The following is a 23,115-nucleotide window of genomic DNA, read 5'->3' as shown; positions in this document are numbered from 1 at the left end:
CAGCTGCCCTGACCAAATAGTTAGGGGTGCTCTGAGCACCATACTTCTTTTTTTTTTTTTTTTCTTTTACAATTTGTTGGCCTTCAGATTGTCTGCCCTACTGTGCTGGGTCACAGGGCTCATCCCTACTTTATTCAGCCAGTGCAGCTCCATTGGCTTGGATGTTGCTCAGCATTAGCACTGCCCAGCAGTCCCTTCCTGCACAGGGCTTCATGTAGAAGTGCTCCTGCTTCTCACTGCTGAACGTGAAGTAAATGTAGATTTCCATGTGCAAAGGCAAATACATTTTTCTAGCTGACTCTCGTTGCAATCTCTTCTTCTCTGCTTCTCATGCTTCAAGGCAAATTAGTATTGTTAAAAATACTTTAGGTCCTGATCTGCTGAAGTGCACCTACTACCAGTTGCAGTTACTGAAATACTTTTTTTTCAGATCATGGTGTTGATAGTGACTCAGTCTGAGTCTTCCTGACACCACAGGCATTCTTGTTGGTTTTGGTGGGACCACTGTGTCCACACGGAGTACTGGTTTATTGCTTCCTCCAGGAAATAATTCATCCAAGTGCATGTGTCTTAGCCTGCAATAGCTGGCTTGAGTCACCTGCTTCCTTGTGGTGTTCTGAAGGTGTGGGACACAACTGTGAAGTCTTGTTATGTAGCTACATGTCTTTTCTTCACTTCATCTTATTTATTTACTTTCTCTTTTAATAATCTTTTGCTTCAACTCTCTTCATATAAAGACTTGTCTTATCATTGATCACCCCAGTTGTCTGTTGCTGAACTCTGCATCTCTGCGGCATCTCTTACTAACAGAGGCCAAATTCCTGACCCAATTGATGTTAGTGGTGGAATTCCCCCTGACTTCTATATAGCCAGGATTCATTTCAGTATTCATTTCCACCCATTCCTTTTCCATGTTGGCATTTTGTTTGCACTGCTACATTTTGAAGAGAGAAAAGATCTGATATGGTCTCCTTTTTGAGAAGCACTGCTAGTGAATACAGAACTAAAAAAGATGTCCCTGACAGAATGGGGCTTGTAGTTTTCTTTTGGTGCCATTGTGGAAGACTTTCCACTTACTCTATATGACCATACCATCTTTTTTTCTTCAATAACTTTTTTAAATAAAAAAGTTGAAATGACCTTCCTGAACAAGCATAAATCTCCTGTAGGATTTTATTTTTATCCTGTTGGCCTCCTGTGTGGTGCTTATCTTCTCTGAGAATAGCAAAAGTATCAAAAATACAGAAAATCTTCTGAGCACTTGTCTTCCACCAGAAACATTTCTTTAATCAATTGGGCATAAGCTATTGTGACAGACACAGCAAAGAAGGTGGGAACATGGTGTACACATATATTAGTGATCGATATCAGTAGACTGGATAGCATCAGCTGTTAGACATGGATTTAGGTGGTGTTAACTGACTTACAGATAGATGCTGAATTCTTATCCTGCTCCTCTATCAGGGACACACTTAATGAGTGATATACAGGAAAGACTTACGGAGGACATTAAAAATCTGCTCTGTCCTTTACTTTCCCTGCATTTTAATTTTTCTTCCCATGATACCTGTGATATATGGTGCTATACTTTCCGTGTTCCCACTGTATGGTTGGAAGGTAACCAGAATCAGCAGGATTTTCTCCTATGAGGAACAGGTCCTAAACATCCTCTGAGAGAGAGAGCCAGAGTATCTGCTTGTGACTGAAGAATGCAGTATTTCTCAGCACACTCCTTGTTTGCTGGTGTCTGAAACTTGTTTATCTGTGACTCTTGGTAACCTGCACCCTCAGTTCCTTTAACGTTACTGAATATGTTGACATTTCAAGTGCAACACCCCAAATGTGGAAATGAAGTTAATGACTACAGATTTTTAGGCTAAAAAAGAAGTACATTTAGAGTGTGTTAAATCGTCTTGGTTTTAGAAGAGGCTTTTTCAGCTTTTAGCACTGTACAAATCATAGAATCACTTTGTCAGTGAGAAATGGACATCTTGAGTCACTGTTGTTCATAGAGGACTGTAAGCAAAGGGAATATTCCTGAAAGACAGACAGGTGAAAGCAAGAGACATTTGGAGAAAGTCCTGATGCAGTAGCAAAAAATGTCCTGTCTGGGCTGCAGTGCGGGAAGGGATGGTTAGCAATAGCATAGTAGGCTGGGGATGTAGCCCAGTGTCTCCAAGCACTGCCTTACCAGGTTCTTGCCATACACTGGTACTCTAATAGTATAATGACTTTAAGTGTTCACAGCACCAAACAGTGCAGAATGCTGATAGCACCAGTAGGTGCTCATGAATGATGTTGACCCCAGTACTGGTCTTCTGCCTGGTCCTATGTAGCTTTCTCTGGACACGCACTAGTTGGTTGCATCCCAAAGCATCAGGTGAGGCCCCATGTAAGATCAACTGTGCTTCCCTGACAAAATGACATAAAAGGCGCTTGGGTTACTTCTTAGAGTAGCCTGCTACACCTAGAGAGATTTTTCCCTTTGTTTCTGGTATCAGGGGTTGTGTTTTGGGGAGAGAGAGGGTAGTTGGCTCAGAGTGTGCTTTCCGTAGTTTTTTTATTAAAAAACTTAATGTATGTAAATGTGTGCATTCACACATGCATGACTTGGGGTAAATAGTTGACACCTAAATTTCTGGGATAATTAGCCAGGAATGCTGAATGGTCACTTAGTATAATTTTTTATTAGCAGATTTATGCTTTAAAGGATTGTCGTTTTGCAGTTTAAATGCGCTACCCTTTAAATGAAGAGTACCTTTTCTCTTAGCTTTGAGTCATCTTTCTTCCCAGTGTTTTCCTTAAGTAGCTTTTGGTTTATTTCTGTAGGGGTAGTTGAATGTACTGTTTTTCTTAGATATTATCCTTTGTGTGTTTTCTGACCTTAGAAACAACTGTTGTAAGAAATGTAATGTGTTTAAAGCTCTCCAGAACATCACAGGTTAGATTTTGACAAGGATCTTCCTCTAACCAGTGTATGGCTAAGTAACTTTAATGGGATCTGTAGGGCCCAGTTCATCATTTACCTAAATTTGTGTGATCGTTTAAGTGAGTTTGAAATGCTGCAGGTCAGAATATTTTGCAAACTGCACTGATAAAAACAGGAAGATGAAATTTCAGGCAAAACCAAGCTGGTCTGTACTGAGTAGGTATTACTAAACGGATCTGATATCTACAAGTGCTCTTTCAAGAGCTCTTTTGTCATGTGCTTTTGGCCATATCATGTTAAATGTTACCAAAAATCCCTGAATGCTTTCCCAGCATCCTTTGGGAAGTGATTTCTCTAATTGCTAGGGGGAATATAATTTGCTCTTATGGTCCGTGCAGTCAAAAATAGGTTAATAAGCAATCAATATCTCTTAAGATGGAAAGGAAGGAAAAGATGAAACCCTTGAGCAAAATAGAAGCAACTTGAACTATCAAATTTGCTTTGGGAAGTATCCAGTTTTCTAGTATTGTTCTGAATCTGGTTTTAGATTCAGGAGGCCTTTGTAACCTTGGCTAAGTGATGATTCTGTGATTCACTGTTTTAACAGTGTACTTTGATGTCATGAGTTGGAAATTAGAAAGTCTTTGTGGACCTTCTTAGTTGAGCAGAGGCAGTGATTCAGACACATGCATTGTATCCAAGTTGTAAACTTCACAGCCTCCTGCTATCCTGCGCAGGGAGTGTGTGCTTGCACGCATCCTGGTCCTGCAACAAGCGACTGAACCTGTAAAGTCATGTAGACACCAAGAAAGGCCAGTTCTGTGGAGAGTCCATCTAAGTCTCAGGCTTCTGTGTCTGTGGGCAGCTTGAGAGATTCCAAATTGTCAATTGCCTAGAGGGTTTTTTAATCTGTGAATGTTTAAAATAGCCAATTGCTTTGGCATATTGACACGTGCAGTGTACCATGAGAATTCCAGCAGTTGCATTAAATGCAGTTACTTCACAAAAGATAGAATGTTATTCCTTTTAATCTGTTTATAATAGCTGGCTTCCTCAGTGTTTGTATCTCTCTCTCTCTCTGCTGTTAAATACATTAAATTGTTTGAAACGGCATTTTTGCTGTCACACAGGTAAGCTTAAAGTGTACTGCTTCCATTATCAAGAAAGGTGTATATTTTTGGATCATGTCATTTGTAGTTCATATAATTTTTTCCCTGAGGGAAGGATTATTTTTTATGTATTGCATCACATAAAGGAATGCATCCATTTTAGGCAGGTTGTCTGGCAACAGTAAGATAAGAACATCCATAAAACATGTTGGATGCCAAACTTTGCAGTCTACTTTCTTTGTTAGAAATTGGGCACGTGGCATGTGAATATAGTAAGTGTGTAAATGAATGTAATTTTAATGAAATGTACCAGACTGTGATGGTCTTATGCAGAAATTAAAATTCGCTCTTACAGGTGAGGCAGCCTCAGCTCAGCAAGAGGAAGGCTCTTACGTCATCTTCTAGCTCAAGCAATTAAAGAGAGGAGATGGAGATCAGATCTCCATTTTAAAATGGCAGTTGGAGATGCAGGTTATCCAGAATCAGATTCACTTTGTGGAGCCTTTGGAAGTAAAGCAAAGCAGTGCAAAAACCACAAAAATGGTATGTTGAAAAAAGTCGGGAAAACAAAGCCATGGAGAAGAGGGCCTTTTTGAAGAGAATGCTCTCCTCATCCAGTGTATGGTTGGACTCAAGAATGGATCCAAGCATTGCATGCCACGTACTCCTAAAACCAAACTGTCAAGATTGAGCACACAGCAATATACAATGATAAGGACTCAGGTGGCCCATGTCTGGAACATGTAGGGAGGGACCTGCGTGTCTGTCAGGTTTGCATAGTATCAGGCCTATCCGTGCAAGCTCTTGAGAGCTATTCACAAGGTGGACTAGAGGTGAATTGCATTCTGCTTCTGACCACACTGTGGTGCAGACACAGGCTAGAGATTCTTATTTAACTTCAACGTTCTGCTGTGTTTGCCTTGTTCTTTGAATTTCCTCTCATTTATATTTTTTTGCTTGTGATCTGTTAGCCTTCTTGACTGCCTTCCCCAAACCCCCAAGGGGCCTGTTCTTCGAATTCCTTGAACTCTGCCATTAAAGCCATTCAGTCTATCGTCTTCCTTTCATTGGTCTCACTTTTCTGTTAAAGCTATATGATCTTGTGATTTTATTTCTGTTGCTGATGTTTTCAGGCACAGCTGTAAGTTCAGCACCTGGAATAAAGCTTGTTAATTCTCCTATGTTTTACTTACAGCCTAGTTTTTTGCCTTCAGGTTGTTTTTCTGAGTTTGCTCCCACTATGTGAAGTGGCTTGATGAGAACGTGAATGTGAGCAAGTTAGTGAGCTGAGTAATCCACAGTGAACTTGCTATAGATTTTCCACTGTGATGGAAGATCTGAAATCTTATATTAGGTTTCTGCACTCATTTGTGAATTGCAGGTCCCAGAGAATAAAGTGGGATCATCCAATAACAGAAGGTACTGGGCTAGATGGATAGGGTGGATTGTTTGGATTCCTTTTTCAGAATTTATACTGGGTCTCCAGGAAAGCAAAAAAAGGAAATAGGTGGTGTGATTTCCATCACACCCCTCTGTTTTCAATGTCCAGGGGTAAATAGGTGCACAAGTGCAGAGATGCAAGGCATAGATGCCATTAGTGTTCTTTGATTAGATGCCATTATTCTTCCTTTCATTATTCTTCTACCTGCATGCAAAAACCATCGATGAACCTTGAGGATATTTCATCATATTTTATGGACAAAATTTTGAAATGAGCAAGGTTTAAGAAGTTTGTCAAGCACCAGCTTTATAAACCGTTAGTAAGTTTATTGCTCTTCCATGATGACCTGGTGACTGCCAAAGAAATAAAAGCCATATTCAATTGATATGATGCAAAATACCATTTCCTACTGAAGTAATTAAATGTTGGGTTCTGTCAGTCATGAGATCTAGTGCTGAAAAAGCTTTTGTAATTTAACAGTCCATTGGTTTTGACAGATGAAGAAAATAATTCAGAAAGTCTTCTCCTATTTCTTTCTTCTTATTCTATCTACTTCAGACTATTAAGTGCACATGCCAATATTGTCAACAACCACCCCTCTCCCCAAACAAAAAGTGTATGTTCTTTTAAATTTCTACTGTTCAGGTACAGAGTTGCAGTGCAAGATTTGCAGAAATTGTGGGAAGAGTTTGTTAGGAAATCTGACACATTTATGAAACCTGAAACAATACTTGGGTGTGTACGGCTGCATGTTTGTAGAGCAACTGTGCATTCATACTCTGGTGATGGGACTAGATGGAAGAACTGAGTTTCACTCCTGTCTTGCTGCTTTGCTATGCAAGGGTCATTCAGCTACTCAGTACTTCAGCACCTCGCCATTTCAAGCAATGCCATTCTGTGTCCCATTCTGTAATTCTCATGATATCTAAGAATGAGAATTGCTGTATGAATGGGAGTAATTACTACTTATTCATTCTCTTCTGCAAAGTTTTTTATTAAGGAAAGCAACCATTTACCCAGAAGACTTTGTTGAAATGGTGCCCATGCAACTTACTGTTGATGACAGTAAGTGATTTTTACTAGATATCGATCTTGTGGTTAAACTGTCATTGTAAAATGCAATGGCAATGCACAAAATGAGATTAAAATGGCTTTGAGAATCCAGGTGGAAAGCCCCAAGTAGGCAGTGCCCTAGCCAGTCAGCCCTGGTTTGTTTAACTGTGTCTCTGTTGGGCTGAGGCATTAGTACTTACCTTGTAGGGTATCTGTGTCTGGGGCATTACAGTAACATCATCATCAAAACAAAGGGCTCTACTCTTCATTACTAAGACTTTAGTTGGAGAACTCTTATTATTAGATGAAGATCTTAACCTATTTTATCATGTAAGATAATTTAACATAAAAGTTGTATTGCAAAATAGGGAATATAGTGCCCTATCTGGTCACTGGTGTTAGAGAATTGAGGCTTCACAAAGCAGGCATGTGCTAGGTTCACCCATAGCCATAGGTTGCTTGAGGAGGAAGGAGGACCCTCTTCTGGTGCCCTCCATCCTTCTTTCCCAGAGGGAAAGAGAGTTAAAAATCATCTTGCTAAACTATTGGGATCTAGCTTGCTGTTTCTTCTCCAGGTCTATGAGCAGAGATGAAGATGGGTTTAATATTAGCCATACTTAGGACTGAACTGTAGGTATGTAGTTAGGGATGTATCCAGAAGAAGGCTACACAAGCTATGAGACTGCTTCCTGTATTGTCTTCTATTTACCTGCCTTAATGACTGAAAACCAAAATGTTAGAAACACAAAATCCAAACCATTTTACCAAGATATTTTTCTCCTTCTATCCTGGCAAGGACAGCCAAGTCGCATTTCTTTAGGGTGCCCGCTTGCTGAGGCTGCATTAATTCTACAGCTGAGTTTGGAGAAATGTCAGAACGATACATCGGTATTGTAAGTGCACAGGAGCAGCTATGGCTGCCTAAAGTGTTACCAGTAACTGGGGACCCTCCTTCTGGCTCAGGTGGTAGGAATGGTTGTTTTGGGGTTCATAGGGCTTCTGGGTTTGGTTTTGTAAATTACATAGGTGTTGGGCTTAGTGGAAAATGGATATGTTATGGTAGGGAAGCAAGGGTAAAATAATGTGAAGTGCTGAACATGGAAGACTGAGGTAAAAGGGAGATGGGAGGGAGGTGTCGGCTTCTAGATCTCTGAACTGAGAAGGAAGAGGTGTCATGCAAGAGTAATCAAGGAATGGTGGCAGAAGGGAAAATGAGCCAGCAAGGTGGAGAAGGCAAGATGAACAGCCCTACAGGAAAGCAGATGTGAGCTGAAGCAACTGCTGAAGGAAGGAGGCAGCTCTATTGCTCACAGTAGGGAGCAAATTCAAGGGGAAGATAGAAGAAGAAAGTTGGGAGGGGGACACAGACAATTGCAAGCAAGTGCATCCGAAGTTTACAGAAATGTGTCACTGTAGGAATGGGTGGCAGTTTTTCTGTTTTCCAGTCATTTTACTGCTTCTGCCTTCCTCTTTGTTTTCCTAGAGCCAGGCTCTGATTGAGACCACAGAGCAGCAGCTGGCAGTGAGTGGCTCAGGAGAAGTTACAAGTTGCACTTGTAGTTTTTTCCTACCTAGATTTTTTTTTTTAAGTGCCTACCAGGCACTCAACCACTTCTAGTTGAGTAGGATGATTTTGAAAGGCAGGATTCCCATTATCCCATATAGAAAGACTGATCTACTAAAGTAGAGTGACACTTGCTTTAACTGTTGATAATTGTATGGTCAATGCTGGCAGATGTTGCATTTGTTATGACCTTTCATTCAAATGCAAAGACTAAAGCTTTTGCAGGAGGGGAGGAGAGCTTGTTTGGAGCTGTAATTACCAGACTAGAATATATCTTACTGTGCAATGGGAACATACTAGAAAAAGTCTCTGAAGACCTTTATTTGTTGGATAGTGATAGTACCATAATAGAAGCTTAGGCTTGCTACTCCTATGTCAGTGTTAATTTGTGAATCATTGGTAAAAAATCCCAGGATTAATGTATCAGTGATGGATATAGTGTGAAAAGTGAGCTTTTGTTTGTTTGTTTGCCTTTAAAACTAATTTTTATCTATTTAACAGTTCTGTTCCTCACTTAGTAATTGTGCCTAATCTACCTATTCCAGGAGTTCCTTTCATGGCTTTACAGCTCTTTTCTCTCTTAATGACTAGAAAACATATGGCATCCTTAATGTATTGCAGCATGGGAAACACCAGCAAGCACTGGCTCTATTTAATGGCTTCCATAGTGCTTTTTCCTGAAGGATGGATGTTTATTATTTTATTTGTGAAAGAGAATTAAACAGCAGAGATTGACTTTGTGGACTGTGCTACTTAGAGGTGTTTCTGTTGCTGTTTAATGAATTTTAAAAAAATAAAATAATTTTTTTGGTCCTTTGCAGAAGCTGTCAAGAAAGCACTGGAAATTGCTGATGCACAGTGAAACTCAATTGTTTATTTTTTTTCAGCCCAACACATTTTGAAGTCTGTGTGTATGTAAACTGTGAGACTTGGAGCAGCTGTTTCAAAAAATGTCCCTGATTTGAAGACAGAGTCAGTTGGTGTCCAACGACTGAAGCAATTTTATCTGGGTGATGGGGCTGCTTGGTAGTTGATGGTCCAACCAGACTGGAAAATGTGTGTATTGTTTGCAGGTCTGTGTTGGATCTGGTAGGGGCTATTGGTCAGTTGTCACTCCTTGAAAATATGGCTGAGTTGGTGCTTCTCCTCCTTGTTGGTGTAAGTAACTCTTTAGAGTACAGATTTTGGCCAACCTGATCTAAAGCTGTAGTTAATATCCTGTTGACTTTATGGATGTACCTGCTTTGTGTGATAAGGAAACTGAGACGTGAAAGAGCACTTGGGTGGCTAGGAGTCCTTTAGAAATAACACCTGTACTTAAATATGTGTGCATGCACTCTGTATCCCTTAAGGGAATATTTTTCAAGACCGCTTTCTTGTTTAAAAATGTCTCTTTGAAAGGTCTCTTTCGATAACAAAACCAACTGTACATAGTCATCTACTGACTGAAACCTCTGATAGGTATGTTTCCAACAGTAGATCAATAAAGATAATATGAGCATCTGTCTCTTAGAGGCTCCTGGCATCCATCAGTTTGAAATCAGTTCTGGGAGCAGAAGCAGAAAGACTAGTTTCTGTGGTGCACCTAAGAGTATCTGCATCATTTACTGTGTGTGCAAATGCAAGTCTTGTCCTCCAGCCTGTTCATGCTTATTGAATTTTAGCACATCCTTTTCAATACAGGTGCCTGTGTAGGTTCAGTCATTCTCCCTTGCAGGCAATTTCTTCAGCTAGACAGCAGTATTTGGGGAGCACTGATTTAATGTGAAGAAACCTCTGTTCAGTTTAATTTTGTCTTTAGGAATTTCACCTAGTCTTCGGCACCTAGGGCTGGATTTGAGACTGTTACCTCTGTGGAGCTGTATGTGTTGCTTCAGGCAGACTTCTTGGCCACAGGTCCTGCTCTTCATTTTCCCTGGTCCCACATAGCCTTGCTTTGTTTACCTTCCACACGTCCCTACAAGGCCACGCATTCCCCCACACCTCACACATGCAATGACAAGCCTGTGCTTGCCAGCTTGTGTTGGTCTCTTTTCATCATCGCTTGAGAACATGTCCCTGCCCCCTTTTTTCTTCCTCCCGTCTTCTATAGCTTCAATGAATTTTTTTTTCTCTCTGTTGCTATAGTTACACTGCCTTTGATGAAATCAGCTAGGTCCTTCCCTTACAGTTAGAGTCAATTCTTAGCCATGCTGGTTCTGGCAGTAGTCCCGTCCAATGTTAGTCTTCACATAAGCATCATGTCCATATTTTTGGGGGTCTTTACGTGTTTGTTTCTGTTCCAGAAATACTGTTGTCTGTATAACAAAAGCTCGTAGTCATCTCAAATATCAAACTCAGCCCTGCAGTATTCAAATCTGGCATTCAAGTCAATGATAATTTAGGCCACAACTCTTCCAGGTCTTAAAATGATCCGTGCTGGTTTTTAGTTTGGCTATCAGTCAAAACTGGCATGGAGTTCCCTGATTGCTTCTCCTCTGTTCTTCTGAAACACTATTTTACTGTCTTTTGGGTACACAAATTCCTACATACAGAGGGTTTGAGAACACTGTATTTGCTTCCTCACGTTTTTAAGGGAGGAAGTGCATATTATATCTGTCAACTGAGGCAGTGCCCAGGGCTGTTGAGAGGCAACTGGTGGTGTAAGGAAGGGACAGCCTGCTTTTGTGAGCACATGTTGCAGTTTTTGCCTTGCCTTCTCTTTTCTCAACACAAAGCTTTATGTTGCTCTGGGGATGTGCTGTAGGAAGAAGTGTCTGGGAGTTCAGGAATGTCAAAATGTAGGTGCCCAGCCAGCTGGGCTGACTTGATGTGGGATTTAGTCATTGAAGGTCACTTGAACTCTAACGTGCCTCCACAGGCAGGAGGTCTGAAACCAGTGTGCCATATCCAAACTGATCTAGAAGTAACAGCAGTTGACTGGTTCGGGGTTTTTTTTATGTCCCCATTTGTTATATATACAGGACTTCTGATCTCAAGCTCTGTTCGATCAGTCAGTGGAAATGAAAACTGGAAGAGAGTGCTGTCAAAGTGTCTCTGTTAGGTTAAATTCTCTTGGGGAATCAAGTGAAAGAGTTTGCTTCCTAAAATCCCAGATGAAAAGATGCACTTCTAGAAACTCTTACCCAGTATAAAGCCCAGAGGAGAAAGTAGTAAATTTACCCTTTTTTCAGAGGGTTTAAATCTCAAACCAATATACATCCCAGCTTCACAGACTTAGAGGAACATAGATACTGATTTGTAACCAGATGTTATGACTTCTCCTGTTTGTAATATTTGATTAGAAAAAAGTATTTCTTGTTGGATTTTATTCAGAAGAGTTTTTTCAGAGCAATTCCCAGGCTCTTTCCAGTGGAGCAATCGTGTCCTGTTACACTTCATAGTAAACTGATGTTCAGAAACCAGAAACCAATTCAGAAACCTTAAAGGATGAAATATCTTGGTGAAACCTGTGGGGTTTTTTGGTAGGAGATAATATTGTCATCCTTAGCAGTCAGGGTCTGTACACTGAAAAGTTAGTAACAGATAGAGTCATCACCAATTTCAGTTTTGAGAATTGCAGCTTCTGCATTTCAATCTTGTATGATATTTCCAGTTTAATTCTGAGTTCTGTGATAAATAGGAAGTTCCTCAGTGATTCAGCTTTGTCTTCTGAAATGACATGCATGTGGTTATTCACAATTGTTTCCTGACATCACTATGATACTTTTGTTTTTCTTTAAGCAAGAGCTTTTGGTTTTAGTGGTTGGATGTTAGCCTTTAGATGTAGATGAAGCAGGGCTGAGAAATATCCTTTCCAAAATAGCTGCCACCTGAGAAAAGGGCTTTGCAGTATTCATAGCGAGAATAAATCATTGTTCTAGTATTTTTCAGTTTGTACTTGTCTTGCCTGTGTGATTTTCTGCAATGTAATACCTTGTTAAGCAAGCAAAGCAATTTAGTGATTATCATAAATCAGGCTGATGTCAATAGAAGCATCATCCTTAAAAGCCACAGCTGTAAGACTTTCTCCATGGAATTTGGTTTCTAATACCAGCTTTAAAATATTCTCATAACTGTGATTTGTTGCTGCAGTGATCCTGTTCTTCCTCTTTCAGAATGAGAAGGCTTTGGGGCATTCCATGAGCCGCTCTAGTAACATCTCAAAGGTATGTTCCTGGATATAACTCAGTCTTTGATAAACTTGGGGATACTGGGATTTCTTTCACTTCAAAACTGGGGTCATTCATGTGACAATGTGACCGGTAGAAAATACTTCTTATGCCTGTCTGTCATTGATAGTCACTCCTGAAACAGTAGAACTCTCTGGTGTTTTGCAGACTCTCTTTACAAGTCAAATGAAATGGAAGCTACAGTAGGTTTTCTCTTTCACACTGTCAGCCTCCTTAGCTTGGTAGGAGCAAGATAGATGACAGATGCCTGAGATCTTATCTTGGGGGAAAAAATCACTCCAAAAGCATCACTCAAGTATGTTCTTTTATACTATAAGCTATCTGATGTAATGTTCTCTGTAAGATATGTATAGCCATGCATCCCGTAATATGTATTGGATATGTGGTTAAACATTATTTTATTGTCACTTCAACCTGAGTTATTGTTATCAGGGCATGACTATGTAAGTATTTTAAAATGTTTTCTATTACAGGCCCTGATCTTGTAAGCGGAGCTTGATGCTCTACCTGCTTTAGTCACACTTCAGTATAGCTGATGGACACATCAAAAGCACAATTGCTTTGTTATGCCATTAGGAAAAAAGTATCTTCTGTCCAAGATAACTTATTACAATACATACCCTGCTCCTACTTCTGCATTACAAATAAAAAGATTTTTAATTCACTGGAAGCCTGATACCTTTTTGCTTACCCAAGTACAATTGCTTAAAGCCTTCATGAAAGCAAGGTTGTGGGGTTGACCAGTGTTTTTCATGGGGTGCATAAGCCTCAACCCCTCATTGCCATAGTTGATGTTGCTGGTAACAATGACTTTTAATGAGAGACTGAGTCATTATGGCTGTGACAAACTCAAGTCCCTTTTCAGGATATAGGATGCTATTCATGCCTATCTCCAGCAGAGGAAACAGTGGCTGCACTTAATTTATAGTTTATATAGGGACAGAGTGCTTTCACTTTGGAGCAGAAAGATGAGATTACTGGGTGTCTTAAATAATGAGCAGGGCAACTGTCCAGTGCACAAGGTATTGACCAAGCTGAAGGTGGTGTTACGGAGTGATGCGGGATTGTGTTTTGCATTCAGCATCAGAAAATGTGCATTCACAGAAAGGGTTTTGAAATAAATACCATGTGAGTATAGCTTCTCATCTGTGCTTTTCTAAAATGGGACTGTGCCTGTTCCTTCTTACCCTGGCTCTTCTGTTCTTAGGGACCCTTAACTGGATTTTCAGGCACTGTTCAGCAGAGACGGTAGTTGTTGCACTTTTCCCAGAGTGTCTGAAATTCAGCACAACAAGCCCTTTGGCAGCAGCAGTTTGGTACCCATACGAAGCTGCGCAGTTCATTTTTAATTCATCGAGAACTGGTAGTGTGGCAGTGCAGTGGGAAGGACCTTGCACTCTGGCAAAGCTCTCCCTGGGAGTGCTGGCAAGCAAGACATCAATATTTGCATTCATCTTGAAACACTGAAATATTCAACATGATTTCTGTGTGTTGCAAAAGCTAAAGTTCTCAAGGGGAGCAAAAGTCAACTTTGCCAGTTCCATGGGTGAGGCTTTTTGGTTGGAAACATGAGCTTCACATGGGTATTGATGTTCTTACTGCTCCTCTGTCACCTCTGTGTCTGATCTATTCCATGCACCTACTTCACTCTGGAGATAGCTTCTAAGAAGGGCAAGAGGTGGAAGTCCCATTGGTGAAATCAGTCCCCAGATTTGCCTCATACATCTGAATGATGCCTTACCATCCAGGCAGTTCAGTGCTAAGCTGCAACAATTTATTTTGCAGTCTACAGGTGGGTTGGCTGTTGCAAGCAGTTCATAGGACAAACCGGGAAAGATTATAGTATTGGGATGCTGTGTGGAAGCTGAAGTATGTGGAAGATTTTTCCTTAGTTCTGAGGCTTAATAGGAAAATGCCTTTTATTTTTGTTCAGAATAGTATAACAACCTGGCCAATAAGGCAGATCGAATACATGTAAAGGAAGAAGTATGAAAATGCTTGGCTGCCTGTATAGCCCTTTCTGAAATCCACAGAGCTTGTTGATACTACACCATTTTAAGAGGAGCTATTTAACCAAAACTGAGTTTAATCAATTATATGCTGCATTCCCAGATATGTTGGGGGGGGGGGGTTGTCTACAGAAATAATGATCATGCTTCCTGCAAATGACTGTTTCAGCTATTATTTTTCCACCCAAATCAAGCTCACAGTGTAGCAGTGTAGCAAATCTGCTACAAACGCTTGGCACTGACACTTGATTCAAAGCCTTTCTGGTGCTGATATGTCATTATGAACCTGCTGTGATTATTGCTGTGTATCTTTCCACTGCTCTCAGTGCACAGTGCAATGAGTGGAAAGGATTGAGTCAGAACTCAGCCTTTAGCCAAGAGAGGATGCTGTGTTACTCAGTGTGACCAAGGAAAGCAATGCCCTAGGGCTAAAAGTAATCAAGCAGGAAGGCAGACAGATGGTGCCACTGAAAATGAGATCAGCTGGTAGAGGTAGCAGGACCTCTCCAAACATAGACCCCAAGTGTTGGGGCCAGTTGGAGCCATCCCTTAGGAGGAAGGGGCAAAAAGCAGTTCTCCAAGAGGCAGATGCTAAGAGAGGCTGAAGAGATGCTAGTACATGTGGCCAGGCCAAGAAAAAACAATCACCTGAATATTTGGCTAGGGATGGAAGCCAGAAGCAGCAGAAAAAGGAGTAGGGAATAAGATGTAGGAGGATCTTCATATGGTGCCATTAGGTTTTGTGCAGTCTGTTGCACGCTGGGGGATGTGGCATTCCTCCAGGCCCTTCTTTGCTTTTTGGTGTGTGTATTTCAAACACTCCTTTTAAATCTGCTCCACGTGAAACATTTGAATTTTTGGAATCTTTTCTATGTTTGTTTTGAAATTAAAAATAGTGTTGAAGGCAGGTTGAATTGATTTAGTCATGGGACTTGGACACAACCTGATTCCCAATTTGCCCTGTTCAAGCACAGTGATGCTGATTGAAAGACACCCAGTTGGCACAGGGGTATACAGCCCAGATCCACATCTCAACTGTTTACCCTAAGCCAGCATTTTTCCCAAGAAACCACCATTCACCGGTAAGTGCCTTCGTCATACAAGCCACACAGAGAAATAATGAAGCTTTATAGAAGCTTCATCCTCTAAATATAGATTAAATTGACCCTAAAACACAGCTAGTCACTGAGAGCAGCTAAAAAAGGGTTTTTCACAGTGGTGATAATTCATGCCCTCTGCTCTTAGATAAAATAATTGTGCTTACAAGCAAATTAAATGAGGTCACTAACAAAGCTGGTCTGTAAACAGTTATCCTCAAATTAATGATATTGTTTAGCTTTAAAGTCTCCAGTATATCCTCAAACTGATGATGTGACATATGGAAATATCTTCAGGTCATCTGTGTGCTGTTCCTGTCATCTGATTGCTCTGGAGGGCTGATTTTAGCGGAAGCACATTGTAGTCTTATTTTCATGGCCCTCTAAGGGGTAAACTTTGAAAATGCTAATACTGGGATCACAGCAAAGGAATCAGAAGTGCACTCCTTTAAAAAATGTAAATGCCTTGTCCTTTCTGAAGGCCTGTACAGTTTTATCTTTTGAGCAGAAGCACACTGTAAAGTATTAAATTATTCTTGGGCTGAATGGCAGCCAGTGCAGACGCAAAGTGGTAGCCTAAGCTTGCTATAAAATTTAAAATCCATTTAGGCTGTTCATCAGCTTGGAACAGATTTAGAAAAGCATATGAATACACACGTCCACTGTTGCCTGAAGCTTTGATGGATTCAGTGAGCGTTCGTCCATAGAAAAGCAGTCCAGGTTTTTCAGTCGCAAAGCTTAGCTGTGCTGTAGTCTATCAGATGACCAAGGCTTACTGAAAAGAACTGCTGCTCAGAGGACTTCTGTTCAGGTACATGAGCCTGGGGGTAGGGAAAGAGAAGTTGCTTAAAAAAAAATTTTTAAAAATCCTTCTACTGAGCTATTGGAGAGAGGAAAAGAGGAAAAATTGTATAGTGTGAAGATTAAGGTATACTCTTTTCCCCACTCACAAGAGCAAATAATCCCATGCTGGGGCATGGTGCAGTCGTGTTCATAAGGAGGGTGATAGTCTCCCTGTGCTGTGATAAATCCCCTCTCCTGGGGCTGGATTCTTGCTTCGTATAGGCACAAGGGCACCCTGTGAAGGAGGAACCTGTTTCTTTTCCTTTTTTGTTCCCACAGTCCATTCAAGGTATTTTGAAGAAGATATTTTCAATTCAAAGGGCCATACATTTTTTTTTCTTCTTCTTCCTACAGAACCTGCGCAGTAGTTACTGGGTTTAGTCAACATTAATCCTATGCTATAGGCGGGTTGAATTAAGCTTGGGGAGATTTTGAAAGGATAGATAGCCTCCTTTCTCTAGTGCCTTCAGCTCTGGTATCTTTAGAAAAGGTTCCTGCCTTTAGATTTCTTCAGGAAGAATGAGGAGAAGCTGACTTCAGCTTCGCTCCTAGTTTCTAGACATAATTTTCATTGTTGTCATATACAATATATAAAGTATGGAACAAAGTTCTTCCAGCAGCTGACTGCTGTTTCCTATCGAACTGTTGCCAAAATTATATGGTGGAGTTGATCATCCTGAAAATTTCAGATGCCTCTTTCCCGTATCTTCTTTTTCTTTTTCCCCAGTTTTTTTAACCACTTTCCATTGTAATAATGCATCTTATCCCAGCTAAAGACACTTGATTTTAATATGCGCTGGAAGTCAAAATGGCATGAGTAGGGAGAATTTGATGGAGAAGACCAGAAGTACTGATGTTTGATGCTGCCGTGTTGGTATTTCGGAAAAGCTTTCAAATCCAGCCTGTCAGCAGGGCTGTCTGCCCTTCACAACATCCAGTCTGTCTGTAGGTGGCCTGTTCTGGCTATCTCAAGTGTTACGTTAGTACACTCAGCACGGCTGGTTGGTCTCCTTGCACTGCTGCCTGGGTGTGCTAGTTCAGCTGGAGGCCTCCTTTGACGTGCATGTGGTGAAACAGCCACGTCTGTTCCACAGATGAGCTTTGGAGGCTTTACAGTTGCAGTGCACTTCCGCAAGAGCCATCAGCCAGCATGTGCATGGAATACAGCACTTGCTGAAAGCATAGAAACACGAATATGTTGCATCCTCGTAGATAGCTGGAGCCACGCAATTATATTTGTTCTGTAGTAGCTTGAGAGAAATGATGGATGTGTTCCTTGGGTTTAATCGAGTCCTCCCTGCCTGCCTTCAGCCCAAGCTCGGGACTTCTCACACAGCAGGCAGAACTGAATTTTTATGCTGTGGATGAGGCAGGGCTAGGGCTGCCCCTGTCAAAGGGAGGGGAGGTGAAGGGGGCAGCAGTGGCACAAACAGAGTCAGATTCCCTGGATCTCTTCATAGATGTCCTTTCCCTATGTGAAGACTAGCCAGGTTAGCTATGGAGCGCCTTGCGGTGGCACTTGGTGCCTTTTTTCACAAGGCCCCCATCACTGTTATTTTCTTTCCTAGATCCCTGTTTATACCTAGATCCTTCCAAAGGAACAAGTATGGAGTAGTTGCTCTTGGTTCCTGTGGTGCAGGCTAAGTGGGGAGCAGCGCCTGGGGCTTTCACTGCCTCTGGAGATGTACCATGCAAGATAAGTGGCTGCCATGTCCATGTCTAGCAGCAGCCTTGCCTTCTTAATATACATTTAAATAGTATCTGTGTGTGAGAGAGACGATAGCTCTTTGGCAATGAGTTCTTTTAAAACGCAGGGTGTGATAACCATTCCTCCAGTTCTGCACTTCCTGTGTGCTTCTGCCACATTCATCATTGTGGTGTGTTAATACCAGGAGAGACAAATCTGATTGAAACAAAACTCCCAGTGACCCATTGCAGATCACAGCACTATGATCTTGGTGCTGAAAAAGCATCACAGTGCAGGGGGATTGCTTGGGGCAGGGAGGAATTAAAGGTAGTGGACCTTGATCACTGGTTGTGCTTGGGACAGTACAATTCCAGGGCAGTGGTGGGAGGTGTCTCCACTTAGCCAACACCTACTATGCTTATCTGTGTCTCTTTAATCCCCAGAGGGACTGGTGATAGTTGGAGTTGGCTCAGTGGAGAAGACCATCACTGTGCTCCCTTTGTTCTTAGGGGGAACAGATGCAGACAGAAACTGCTGCAGTGGTCTAGTGGTGCTTGAGACATCTTTTAGCATCAGTCTTTTCGACAGCAAGTGCAGCCACCTTTTAGGATTTTTATTGCTCTCTTATTTTATATGTATTTTTAGCCCAACAGAAGAGCATAGTTTTGGAATGGGTTCATCACAATGTAAAATAAAGGCAAACCCATAATCGAAATGCCAGGTTGAAATTTGGGTTGTGGAGTGTTTGGCTCCATGCTCTACTGCTAAATTTGTATTTGTCTGAAGCTCCTTGTGCTGCAGTTCATCCTGAGTACAAGACTTAAAATTGTGCTTCTTTTCTCTAACTCTTTGTCTGCCCAAAGGAGAGGTGTGCTCTATTATTAAATGTGTATAGTGTATGTTAATTCCAGGTCCTTAGCTGAGACTTTTAGGTGGTTTTGTAGCACAAATAGTAGGGTCACAGTATTAGTCCTATTCATGTGCCACCTAGAAATGATGAATTTTGAAGGTGTGGGGGAAAACCTTTCTTTGCTTCCTTCAGACTTTCAGTCAGTGGAGGAATTCTTCTGGAGATGAGCTCTTTCTAACTTTTTACCTTCAGTGAATAATTTAATAAGGTTTTTAGAATGCGACTGGCCCTGTTCTTTAAAATGAGGTATAACTGCTACTATTGAAGTGCAGCCCAGAGTGAGATGACAGCAACTATACATAGAAGTGCCATCTCAGATAAGCAGGTTATCTTGGAACATACCCAAGCCATTGGCACATTGACTATGGCTCACTTCAAAGATGACTTTATTTTCTAAGGCAGGGTGGGTTTTTTGGGTTTTGGTGTGCAGCATGTAACCATAAGTAGGTAATCAGAAAGGCAGAGTTCTTTCACCAACAGATCACACTGTTCTTGGAGTGGGGGCAGAGTGAGAACAACCAGCTATGGCAGCACATACATATGTATATATATACGTGTGTGTGTGTGTATATATGTGCATACGTACACATATATATATAAAAAAAAATAGATATATATATATATCTTCCTGATGGCAGCCCTCCAGAGAGCTGTAGGCTTCCAGGGATTGCTACCTTCAGAGTTGCTGTGATTATCTAAACACCAGTGCAGAAGGTCACACTGTGACCTCACTGAATTGCATTAGATGGGAATGTCAATATACACAATTAACTAACTATTGACCTTTAGTCCTGAGCTATTTTAGGCAACCAGTCGGGCTGTACAGGGTAACTCTCTAGCACATAGCTCCAAGGCTTGTCACTGGAGGTGGTATTTCTCCATACAAAGGGGATGAAAGTCCACAGAGATTCAGCAAGTGATTCTGTGAGTTAGAAGGATTGAATTCAGGCTGTCAAGGCTTAGGCTACCCATCCCATAATGAGCATGGCAGAAACCTCCTATGACAGGGAGTGCTTAAAACCTACTACTGCTGTTGCCATTGTAAATAGCTAGTTCAACCAAAGGTGCTACTATTTGGAGGCTGCTGCTGGGGCATTAAGGATGGTGTGTGTGCCAGAAGCTACAGAGTGGTGAAAGCTTTCATTGCTTATTTTCTCAGCCTCTTCAGAGCTGAGCCATGCGTGGAAGCAACATCAGAACTCCAAGCTAGCTGGATTCGCCTCTCTGTTACATTCACCCATCACATTGCTGCTTCTTTGCCCTATTCTGGCCCAAGGCTGCAAAGTGTTTCTTCTTCTCTGTGGCATATCTCTGCCTGACAGCTGCTGTATCTGAGTCAGTAAACCCAGACAAGCTGTGTGGACTGGCCAGTGTCAGCTGCATGCACCTCTGCTTCTAGAAGGGGCAGAACTTACTTCTTGGGCTCTTGGCAGCAGCTTGCATTTTAGTATACTCTTCTCTTGTTTGTCAGTTGTTTCTTGCCGTTAGAGTTCCTCTGATGTTCCTCTGGCAGCTGAAGCTAGGGAAGTGACTAGCATTAAACCAACTCAGTAAAATAAGTGGTTAGTTTTACCTCACCTCGCTACCCTAATCTGATTTGCAATGCAGCTCTGTGAATAGTTTCACAAGCAAAAAGCATGGGAGGAAGAGAAGAGAGGCTGAGAGGCTAGAGGCTTATTGAACCATGGCTTTTGGTGGTAGCCACAGCTCATATTAGCTCAAACCGAGGGTGGGGCGTAACTTCCTCCAGTGTTTTGTTGCTCCACTTTGTGGTGCCTTTCCAAGTGCATTAGCTTCTGTTCATATTTTGGTTGCATTTGCATTATGTATGAAGATGGAGCAAAGGACCTTCTGTTTTGAAGCAGGAAGATAGGAGGGAAAGGAAATGTGCCTTAGATGTGGGGTTTTTGCAGGCTGTCCTGAACAGTGCTGGCATCTAGAAAGAGAATAGTAAACTTGAAATGCAAATGAAATCCCACAATTTCTCGTTTTCTTGTCCCAGCCTTTTGATTTCCCACTGTCTTGGTGCCAGGCAAGTGTATCAAGAAACCAGTAACATGGTTTCAGAAGGGAAATTTTGGATCATTGAATCTAGTCATCTGCTATTAGACTGTCACATCATATATACCACCGTCTGGTTTTGGAAAGCTTCATTGTTAAAGTGAAGGAGTAGAGAAATTGGATTCATTCTAAGCAGGTTACCTTCTGTGATTTGCTAATAACATAAAACCTGAGACAGATTTATTAATTGGTTTGTGACCAGTTCCAACAATATATGGCTCTGTTTCCATGACAGAATGCAACATGCTGTTTTACTGGTTCAATATTTTGTTTTTAGAAGATTGCTAAATATGTCTTTTTAAATAATTCATTATTTAAGTCATATTAATTTTCATTTGCATAATTATAGCAGCAGATCATAGTGTGTCAGGTCTTTCACTAATTTGTCAGTCTTTCTTTAAAAAAAAAAGTAATTACTGTACGAAGTCTTTAAAAGATAAGATGTGAAGTCAGAGATGTACCTGCTTTTAGGAGAGGTTAAGCATCAAATAGCAAATTTCTAAGTAATACCTGAATTTACCTGACTGTATGATCAGCATCCTATATCATTAGCATGTGCAAGTGGTGTAAAATATAAAGAACCATAGTTTCCAGGATAAAGCAAATAACTGATCTTTAAGTCTTTAATTTGTTTTGTTACATCATAACATAGTTCAAATTGTTTTCTGTCCCAAGGTTATTCTCTTGGTTTTTATTCTGTACATGTAACTAGCTGGGTAGGATGGGAAATAAGTTACAGTATCTTGCTACAGATCAAGAGATGTGGTTTGAGTCTTGCCCTCTTGCAGACCTAGCTGTAAATGGATACCTGTTTTTTCAGGCTCAGTGCACCTGAAACATCCCAACATGAGGCCAGATACACTGCGCTCTGTAGTGCTCTCGGCTAGAGAAACAAAACCTTAACATGAGTCCTGTAACTCATGATGGTTGTATCTGTATTTATAGAGTGGCATGTGTATCCTAGTATACCCATCTTCTCTCACAAAGAAAGAAGAGTATATTGTGTGACAAGGAACCTTGCTTTTGCTATGAGTGTAAAAGCTTGCAGCAGCTGTGTTTAAATGTACCATAGGGGCTTTTAATAAATTAAGTATAGGATTGAAGAGTTCTGAGATTGTGTGTGTGTTGCACCATGACCAGAGATCATCAAAGCAGTGATGACTGAGCTAGCTCTGGCACCTCAAGCTGAAGTACAGGGCTGGGCACAGTGTGCTTCTATGGCAACACAACTTTCATGACCTGAGGTCTCTCCTAGTCTGGCGTTTCACACTTGACTAGCCCAGGGCTGTGTTGGCTGTGCTGGTTTTTGTGCAGCCCAGTGTGGTGTCGACACTTCTGTTGTTGTGCTGGTTGCATTGTTCCTTCCTGGGCTTCAGCCTTTGCTTTGCAGATCAAAAGAGCTGTAAACCTTTTGTCTGAATTTTGAAATGCAAGCAGTGTTCTACAGCAGTGGGTGAGCTGCACAGCCTATCCAGCAGACATGGGAGAACCAGGTTTAAAGATTCTCTATTACAAGGTTATCAACACAGGCTTCCTACTCACCAAAGCCTCTAGGAAGAGTCAAGAAGTTTCTGTTGGTGACCCACAGAAGATAGCAGCAGCAAAGGCCTGTAATAATAGCCCATCGAGCCCCAACTCTGAGACAGTGACTGTTCTTACCATATTGCTTCTAGAGGCTTCTCTGTTAAGTGCCAAATAAGCCAAGAGCTTAGCTTTATTTTTTTCAGTTAGTTCAGCTATTTCTGAATTCTTCAGTTATTCTATTTCTCACTCTGCTCTTATTGGGTCTTATGAATGTGACTGCTGCCACACCTCTTCTCCAAGTAGATGGAAGACCCTGTCAGAGTAAGAGCAGGATGAAAGGCCTCACAAAGTACAAAGAGTACTTCAGGGAATGGTCTGGTTTGGCAGATGGTGCTCATATGCATATGCTAGTACAGAAAATAAGTCTCCAAACAGTGTTTGAGTTACCAAATTACTGATGGTTCTGTTTTGTGAAAAAAACCTCAAGCCTGTAATCTCTTGTCATCATTATAAGTGGAAGGATTAGCTATTATGTAGTAGCTAAATTCCAACTAGTCTATACACACACCTCCATCTAATTATTCTAATTACCATAGCATTGCTCATTTCCCAAGCTATTGTTCTGTGCAGTGTTTGACAGCTGGCAGGTTCCGCTCCAGAGACGGCTGCATTTAACCTTGGGGGGAAAATGTTTCTGTTCTGATTACTACTTTCCC

General features: G+C 41.2%; 1 protein-coding gene across 11 annotated transcripts in view; it reads left to right on the top strand.

The window, feature by feature from the left end:
- The window catches only part of MARCHF8 (membrane associated ring-CH-type finger 8), a 101,052-nt gene that overhangs the window by 63,175 nt on the left and 14,762 nt on the right, over positions 1-23,115 (top strand). For 6 of the 11 annotated variants that reach the window (XM_074830819.1, XM_074830820.1, XM_074830824.1 and 3 more), the window contains one exon: positions 12,194-12,244. The exons of 1 other annotated variant lie outside the window; for it this stretch is intronic. In XM_074830819.1, the coding sequence (XP_074686920.1) occupies positions 12,194-12,244 (51 nt within the window). Of the gene's footprint in view, positions 1-9,169; positions 9,255-12,193; positions 12,245-23,115 lie in introns of all 11 variants that reach the window. 4 more of the 11 variants (XM_074830825.1, XM_074830816.1, XM_074830817.1 and 1 more) reach the window with 1 other exon arrangement.

The sequence above is a fragment of the Strix aluco genome, chromosome 7 (genome assembly GCF_031877795.1).
Source record: "Strix aluco isolate bStrAlu1 chromosome 7, bStrAlu1.hap1, whole genome shotgun sequence".
Classification (NCBI taxonomy): Eukaryota; Metazoa; Chordata; class Aves; order Strigiformes; family Strigidae; genus Strix; species Strix aluco.
This window is presented reverse-complemented; position numbering and strand designations above follow the sequence as displayed.